Source organism: Suncus etruscus, chromosome 8 (genome assembly GCF_024139225.1).
Source record: "Suncus etruscus isolate mSunEtr1 chromosome 8, mSunEtr1.pri.cur, whole genome shotgun sequence".
Taxonomy (NCBI): domain Eukaryota; kingdom Metazoa; phylum Chordata; class Mammalia; order Eulipotyphla; family Soricidae; genus Suncus; species Suncus etruscus.
The window spans coordinates 11,581,475-11,590,539 of NC_064855.1; the positions used below are offsets into that span (position 1 = coordinate 11,581,475).

At 41.3% G+C, this 9,065-nt stretch overlaps 1 protein-coding gene across 1 annotated transcript; it reads left to right on the plus strand.

Moving 5' to 3' along the window:
- Nucleotides 1-1,523: 1,523 nt before the first annotated feature.
- Nucleotides 1,524-2,465, plus strand: LOC126015800 (olfactory receptor 6M1-like). Its single transcript, XM_049778381.1, has one exon. The coding sequence runs from the start codon at nt 1,524-1,526 to the stop codon at nt 2,463-2,465; it is 942 nt and encodes a 313-aa protein (XP_049634338.1).
- Nucleotides 2,466-9,065: the final 6,600 nt, after the last annotated feature.

A 9,065-nucleotide genomic window follows, 5' to 3' on the forward strand; every position in this document is an offset into this window, starting at 1 on the left:
TTTTGGCCTAGGAGATACAGGGTCTCCACCCTTGAAGCATACTGTCATAGGTACAACCAGAGGCTCTGGACATGCTCATTGTTGAACCCCAAGGTCTTTTTATGGTACCAGGAAATGCTCTGCTCAGTATGGCTGTTAAAACCCAGTCCTCTGTAATTAGACCTCCTGGTATTTATTTGCACAGATCAAAGGATGAAGTCTAGGATAGAGACATTCTTTGTAGATACAGATATTCTGTTCTAACATGGTTGTTCTTAATCAGTCCTCTGTAATTAGTGATCTTGGTTTTTGCGCAGATTCTAGGATGGAGCATAAGATAGAAGCTTTCTTTATAGTTCCAGAAGTTCTGCTCAGTCACAATTGTCAAAGTCAAACCTCTGGAATTAGATCAATTCTAGAAAGATCTTGAGAGGGACAGAAACCATTAGGATGCTGTAAGTGATTTACTTAACTATCAACGAGAAAGGTCTAGAATGGAGAAGATAAAACCATGATTATGGCAATCCCAAAGACAGCCCCATTTTTTTTTTTTGGTTTTTGGGCCACACCCGGCGGTGCTCAGGGGTTACTCCTGGCTGTCTGCTCAGAAATAGCTCCTGGCAGGCACGGGGGACTATATGGGACACCGGGATTTGAACCAACCACCTTTGGTCCTGGATCAGCTGCTTGCAAGGCAAACACCGCTGTGCTATCACTCCGGGCCCGACAGCCCCATTTTTTGGATAAATTATGGTGAACAGAAACGAAGACCAATGCAGAGACCATAAAAATCACTATTTTTCAGATAAAAATTCATCAGTGGGGCCATAGCGATAGCACAGCAGAATGGGTGTTTGTCTTGCATGCAGCTGGCATGGATTTGATCCTCAGAATCTATATGGTACCCCTAAGTACCACAGGGAGTAATTTCTGAGCACAGAACCAGAAGTAGCCCTTGAGCATCATTGGATATGGGCCCCCAAAACAAATCCATTAATTAAAAAAGCACTAAAGTTTAAAATGAAATTGATGGCAGGAGTTACTTTTCCCAGATAAAGCCCCAGAGAAAAATTATTTTATTTAGAGAAGCAGAGAAGACTTAAATCCTAGAAAGAACTAGTTGGGGCTCCTCAACTGTCTCTTCACCTAAAGAGATCAGCAACAGAATAACACACCAAATGGCAGTGCGTTCACTCAGAGATAGAGATGGAGAGAGACAAGCAAAGCTCAATACTCCCTTAGTGTCAGAAACACTCTCTACATCCCATACACTTTCTTACACTGCTATTAACAACTGCTCCATCATTCTGTAATCTAAGTTAATGATGAAAGAAAACTACCAAGAGTTCCTCAAGAGAGGATGGAAACAATTGGTTACAAGACAAAAGGAAGCAGAGAATGGACAAAAAAACCCAACCACTTCATTCCTGACCCTTCACACAGAGCTCCACACTTCATCTGCCTCTGCAATCAAGGGGTAAAGCCTTTACATCGTTTAAACCATGTCAGACACACCTGCCCACCCAGCCCTAGGTGAAACAAAGATGTACAATCAGACCACAGTGAATGAATTTATCCTAACAGCCTTACCAGCCCTCCAGAACCTCCAGACACTTCTCTTCATGGTCCTCCTGCTCAGTTACTTGCTCACACTCACTGGAAACATGGTCATCATCGCCCTGATCTGGGCAGACAGCCGCCTCCAAACACCCATGTACTTCTTCCTCAGCAACTTGTCCTTCTTAGACATTTTATATACCTCCTCCGTGACCCCCAAGCTGCTGGACTGCCTCCTCTGGGGCAGGAGAACCATTTCCTTTGCCGGCTGCATCGCCCAGACCTACTTCTTCTTTTTCCTGGGTACAGTGGAGTTCATTCTACTGGCAGGAATGTCCTATGACCGCTACGTGGCCATCTGCAACCCCCTGCGCTACACCATCATCATGAACAACCAGGTGTGTCTCCTGCTGGTGCTGGGGTGCTGGCTGGGGGCCTTCCTGTCTGTGCTCTGCCCCACCATCGTGGTGTCCAGGCTGCCTTTCTGTGGCAGGGAGATCAGGCACTTCTTCTGTGACATCGCCCCACTGCTCCAGGTGGCTTGTATCAACACTCAGCTCATAGAGATGATCAACTTCCTCCTGTCCACCCTGGTACTCCTCACCTCACTCTTCCTCACCATGATGTCCTACACCTACATTATATCGACCATCCTGCGCACCCCCTCTGCCCAGGGCCGCCAGAAAGCCTTCTCCACCTGTGCCTCTCACCTAATAGTTGTCTCCATCTCTTATGGTAGCAATATCTTTATGTACGTGAGGCCCAGTCAGAATCATTCCCTGGAGTTTGACAAGGTGACAGCTGCTCTTACCACCATGGTAACCCCTCTCCTGAACCCCTTCATCTACAGTCTAAGGAACGAGAAGGTGAAGCAAGTTTTGAAGGACTCAGTTGACAAAATGAAAACCTTCTTTCATAAGAGAGTTTGAAACTGCTGATTCACTTCCGGGATTGGTGAGTGCAAAAAGATACCTAAAATCCACATGGCTGAAAGGGAGCTCCAGTCTGAAGCATAGCAGAGCTGAACCATCTTTGGCAAATATCAGGGAGGCAATTTCAGAAAAGATATTCTCCTCTTCTGAACAGACCCTTTCACTCACAGACTATGATGGGGTGAGCAAGGAGGAACCTGGATCTCTGCTTGGCAATCTTCCATTTTTAACTGATATTCTTGAACTGGGTGAAATTTAGTTTTCTGATATGTAAAGTGTTGGTGCTTTGCTTTCTTTTCTGGCTTTTTGAAAGCTTCCTGGAGAAATGATGACAAAGATGGTACTAGTGATAGTAACCATCAAGAAACAAGTCAAAGAAAGGCAACTACTTGTGATGATCAGAACAAAGACTGTTTATAAGTGTTATATGATCTTGGATAGTCCAAGATCCTAGGCCTTATTCCTAACAGCCACACACTGAAAATGATGGTAAAGATAATACTGATGATCAGTGGTCCTCAAACTTTTTAAACAGGGGACCAGTTCACTGTCCCACAGACCATTAGAGGGCCGTACCATATTTTAAAAAAAAAAAGTTATGAACAAATTCCTATGCACTCTACATATATCTTATTTTGAAGTGAAGAAAAAATGGGAACAAATATAATATGTGACCCGCAGGTCACAGTTTATTAAACCATCAAGAAACAAGAGGAGCCCTGTATCTCTGGGCTGGTGCATTGAGTTTTGATGTGCATGAATGTCTCCTTGAGTCATTCAGCAGCCAGGGGTAACTGCTCTCTTCTCCACTTAGTGCTGAGGAAAGTAAGACTTAGCAACTTCCCCCAAATGTTATCTCTAGTGAATGGTAGAAATTCACAGTAGGTGAACACACTGTAGCAGCTTATTATGCCATGAAATGTGGAGGGCAAGAAACTCAGTGGGGGACACTGAAGGTCACTTCACTCTAAAGGGATCAAAATCAGACTTGTGACATGGTGTCTGCCTGCCCCAACGAACTGCACTATCCATGCAGCAGTGAGGAGAGTGAGGGTCTGAGAAGATACTCCTTCAGAGGCAACAAGGAATCCACCTCAGACACAAACTATCATCTGAGGAACTGAGTAAAACAACATCAAGAGCAGAATGTGCGCCCCAGGGTTCATTTGGTTGTGAACAATAAAGCAAAAGGTAAATCAATCTGGTTTAACGAGAGGGCTTCTTGGTCATAGTAAACAAGAGTTTGGCCTACAGAGAGTTGGGATGTGGCTCATGTGGCAGAGCACAGGCCTTGTATGAGAGGTGTTGACTCCTGACATGACATGTCATTTGATGAAAGGACAAATGGAAGCTGAGAGAAAAAATATGAAAATTGAGAGAAGATTCATTTCTAGAAGTAACAACCTGAAACTGCCTCTGTGTCATTAACAAGCACAAACAACATATATAAATCCTGTTAGAGATTCAGTAGGTGTGGGTAAAGACACAAGGTTGAGCATGTTAATTTTATTAAATATGTTGGTGTTCATAAGAGGTATTTATACTTCTCTTGAGTAATATTCATTTCAGATCTGCTTTTCTTTCTCGGGGAGTAAAAAGGAAGATTAGGACCACCCATAGAGATGAACAGAGTTTGCACCTGGGTCTATGAGCAGGAATCACTCTGGAAGGACAAGGAGACCACATGAAGGGCTACCCTTGGAGATAGAATGAGGGTCAGCCACATGCAAGACAAGAGCCCTACCCATTGTACTTTCCCTCCAGATCCTCACACCTGCCTTTTTTGTAATTAAAATAAGGTAAGGGCCAAGGGTGGGAATCTATGGTAGAGCATTTGCCTTACATGTGTATTGTTCCAGTTCAATCTCAGGTAGGTACTAAAACATGAGCAATAAAGGTAATAAAATAATATCCACAAATACAATATTATAAATTAAAAATAAACAAAGTAAACAGGTGGGAGAGATAAGTCAAAGGGCTGAATGGAGACACTGTGGCTGGAGGAGCAGTCTGGCTGAAGCAGTTTACCTACATAGCAAAGACAGGGGCTATCCCAAGCACCTTTCTATGTGTCTCCCAAAAAGTAGACAGAAATAGAAACATATCTCAAAACTATGTATGCATTTATATACATATGTATGTACTTATGTATATAAATTATATATGTAAAACTATGAATGTATGTAAAACTATGTATGTACTTCTGGAATCCTGAATACCACCAAGGCTCACTCACAAGCACAAAGCCAAAAAGGGGCCCTGGGTACCTCTGCAGAAGACCCAAACATCTGCACTCCCAAAATAAATTGAGCAGTTTTTCATTCAAAACCATGGAGGCTAAAAGTCACTGGAAGGAATGGCAGAGCTGAAACACTAAGAGAATAAAAATAGTCCATAATCTGACCCTGGGGGGGAAAACCCACCTTCAGAAATGAGCTAGAAAATAAAGCACTTCCAGATAAACAGCAAAAGAGGAAATGTGGTACCAGCAGGTACTTGCTACAATAACTACTTTAACAGTCCCTCAGAAAGGAAAGAAATGCTACTATATTAATTTGAGATGTATAAATAAATTAATTATACTGCAAGGAAAGTATATCTATAAACTAAAAGAAGTAACTACTTAAATAAAAGTGTAAATATTAAAGTCAATATTATTATATGTGGTTTGACCATTTTTATTTCCTAATTGATTTAAAATACATATATGTAAAAGTATTATAAATTTAGATTAAATAGATGATTTGTGATAAAACATAAAGGTCAAAAATGGATCTAAATGGGAGCAAAATGATGTATGCTCTTGAAGATGATCTCAGATCAACTTGAAATATACAGATTTAATATTAACATTACAGTCAACTGCATTCCCTCCAGAGGACAATGAAAATAAACCTTACAAAATTGAGGCCAGTCTAGTCCAGTCTTTTTGGAAAACAATATGAATATTCCTTTAAAAAATAGACATTGAGCTCCCATATGATCCAGCATATCCTAGGGATATGCTCTAGGAGTATACAATACATTAATGCCCTCTGCACTCCCATGTTCATAGCAGCACTATTTACAAAATCCAGAATCTGGAAACAACCCAGATGCCCAAAAACAGATGAGTGGCTAAAGAAGCTGTGGTATATCTGTACAATGGAATACTATGCAGCTGTTAGAAGAAATGAAGTCATGAAATTTGCTTATACATGGATGGATTTAGAAACTGTTATGTTGAGTGAAAAAAATCAGGAAGGGGGCCGAAGAGATAGCACAGCAGTAAGGCATTTGTCTTAGACGCAGAAGGATGGTGGTTTGAATCCCGGCATCCCATATGGTCCCCCGAGCCTGCCAGTAGGGATTTCTGAGCATAGAGCCAGGAGTAACCCCTGAGCACAACCAGGTGTGACCCAAAAACCAAAAAAAATAAATAAATAAACCAAAAAGAAAAGAAAAAGAAAAATAAAGAAATCGGGGAGAGAGAGATAAGCACAGAATAGTCTCACTCATGAGGGATTTAAGAAAAATAAAAGACAGTCTAATAATAATACCCAGAGACAATAGAGATGAGAGCTGGAAGGACCAGTCCATGATAACAAGTTGATAACAAAGAGTGGTAAGTACAGATAGAGAAATAACTACACTAACAGCTACCATGATGATAGAGAGAGAAATACAATGCTTGTCTTGAAGACATGCAGAGGCTGGGGGGAGGTAGGAAAAGGGGGGACAATGGTGGAAGGAAAGTATCACTGGTGAAGGGGAGTGTGCATTTTATAGTTGAAACACAATTATGAACATCTTTTTGACCATTTGTGCTTAAATAAAGAAATCATTTTTAAAAAAAAGAACTTGTAATTTCCAATAATTTTAAAAAATTGAGACCAGAGTGATAGTACAGCTATTCAGGCATTTGCCTTGCATAAAGCAGACCTGGTCTGATCCCCCAGCAGCCCATATGAAGCCCACCAAAAGTGATCCCTGAGAACAGAGCCAGGAGTAAGCCCTGAGCACCACCACATGAAGCCCCCAAATCAAAAACAAACAAAATCAACTGAACACCAAAAGGCAGTGCCAAAGAGAATAGCAAAATAAAAGGCAAGACATATAGCAAAGTGACAAACATTAATTCCTTTCTTCTCTTTCTCTCTTTCTTTCTTTCTTTCTTTCTTTCATTCTTTCTTTCTTTCTTTCTTTCTTTCTTCTTTCTTTCTTTCTTTCTTTCTTACTTTCTTTCTTTCTTTCTTACTTTCTTTCTTTCTTCTTTCTTTCTTTCTTTCTTCTTTCTTTCTTTCTCTCTTTCTTTAATATTTTTTTAGAGAAAGAAAAGACTAAAAATTTCACGACCCAGAAACACCAGACAATTCCTTTATTTTTTGGTTTTTTTAGGACCAAACCCTGTGATCCCTGAAGGCTTCTCCCAGTGAGGGGCCATGAAATCAACCCCCACATGCTCAGGAAGTCATTTGGTGCCAGGGATCAAACTCAGGACTCACACCAGCAAAGCATGTGAGCAAAACATGGTTGAACAAATGATATAGTAGTCATCGTGCCAAAAAAGACTCCAAAAACACTGAGAATAAACTTGGAAAATCAGACTGAAGTTGAAGAAAGATAAAAAAAAGACATGCAGTAAACTACATTTATATAATAAACCAAGAAATTCAAAATGCTGACAGATAAAAAAAAATAAATGACTGTCCGAGGCTGAGATAAGGAGGGAAGAGCATTTACTAAGAACAAATATTTAAAAAAAAAATGAAGGTAATGGAAACATTTCAAACCATTTTTTTATTCGGTTTTGTGTGTGTGTGTGTGTGTTGGTTGTTTTTCTGGCCACACCTGGCAGTGCTCAGAAATCACTCCTGGCAGGGTGTGTGTGCGTGTGTGTGTGTGTGTGTGTGTGTGTGTGTGTGTGTGTGTGTGTGTGTGTGTGTGTGTGTGTGTTGGTTGTTTTTCTGGCCACACCGGGCAGTGCTCAGAAATCACTCCTGGCAGGGTGTGTGTGTGTGTGTGTGTGTGTGTGTGTTGGTTGTTTTTCTGGCCACACCGGGCAGTGCGCAGAAATCACTCCTGGCAGGATGCTGGGGACTGGACCCAGTTCGGCCACGTGGAAGGCAAATGTCCTCCCCACTATACTACTGCTCTAGCCCCTTCAAATCATTCTTGCAATGGTAATTGAGCTTATCTACCAGTAATAATTCCCCCAAACAACAAATCATACAGACAAAACTGTTGACTATGCAAAAACCTATCTCCATAAACGAGGTTTTATATATGCACACAGATCTATGTGCCATGTACAGAACTACATCTACGCAATATAAACCAAGCAAATGCACAAACAAAATGAAGATCTTTGGATTCCGGTCACAGAACTGAAAAGAGCAGAGAAGGAAGAGACAGAGGTATGAGTGAGACCCCTGAGAATGTTAGTGATCAAGGACTCCCTGGGAATGTGCTGAAGGGGCCATTGCACACACATGGACACACTGGGGGCAACACTTAGCATCCACTTAAATAGATCTAAATCTATATTGCAGGAAGTTACTAATGTTACATTTTTTTTAATGCCTAAGTAGCTGAACCCTATCGCAATACCTTTAGAAACAAACTGCAAATCTACAAACCCAGTGCTCACCACAACCGACTCTGAAGCCTCTCTGGTCACTGAAACAATAGCAAAATGGGGGGAATGAGGAGAAATTAATTAAATCAAACTTTAAATTTTTCAACTTGTTAATCCCTGAGGCTCTATAGTAGGCTCTAAGTTTATCTTCAAAGAAGCACCCAAGAGGGGCCCCCCAAGAGGTCTTAACTTTTTAACTCTGATTAGTTCCTCCAACTTCAACATTCTATGATTGCGAAACGATTCATTAAAATTGTATGCACTGTCCCAGGAGCCATTCTGCAGATAAACAATATAAAACAAAAATAAAAAACATTACAGGTCACAGTTCATCAGATGTGTCACCACGCTACAATAATGGCTGCACATTTTTTTTTATTTCTTCCTGGAGAAACAAAGGGGTGACATTAGAGACTGAGTCAGAGGTACCTCAGAAAAGAATGAGATGCCCCAGAAGTGACCAGTCTTAATGTGCTGGGCGACAAATGGGTGGGACTCTCCACACAATTTCAGAACCAGGCTCCGGTGCTCTTGAAATTCTTCTCACCTTGACCTCCTGTGGGTCTAGACTTCAACATTCTGGGAGGACACACAGAAAATAAAGTCAATGAAGAGAAGAGAAATGGCTTTCGTGGTGAGTATGACACAGCCCTGAGAGTTGGGAAACAATCGGCCCTTTGCTCAGAGACTTGGATCAAGCAGGCTGCTCTTCACACAATTCTACCAGCCTTGATTCAGTACCAGTGAGGCCACCCTGCCCACCCGGGCAAAGTTGTCACCTGGAATTGTTTCCCTTCAAGTGCAGAAGAGCAGCCTCAGATTCAGAAGCTCTGGTTAGCTAAAAATTCAGAAGGATTCAGAGTACTTGGACTTCATTTTATTGCATATCAAGACTTAATTTTTTTCATGGAAATAAGCAAAGACCTGGGGAAAGTCAGCAAAAGATTGTATAAAAGATTCAATTGAAGGAGGATGAAGTA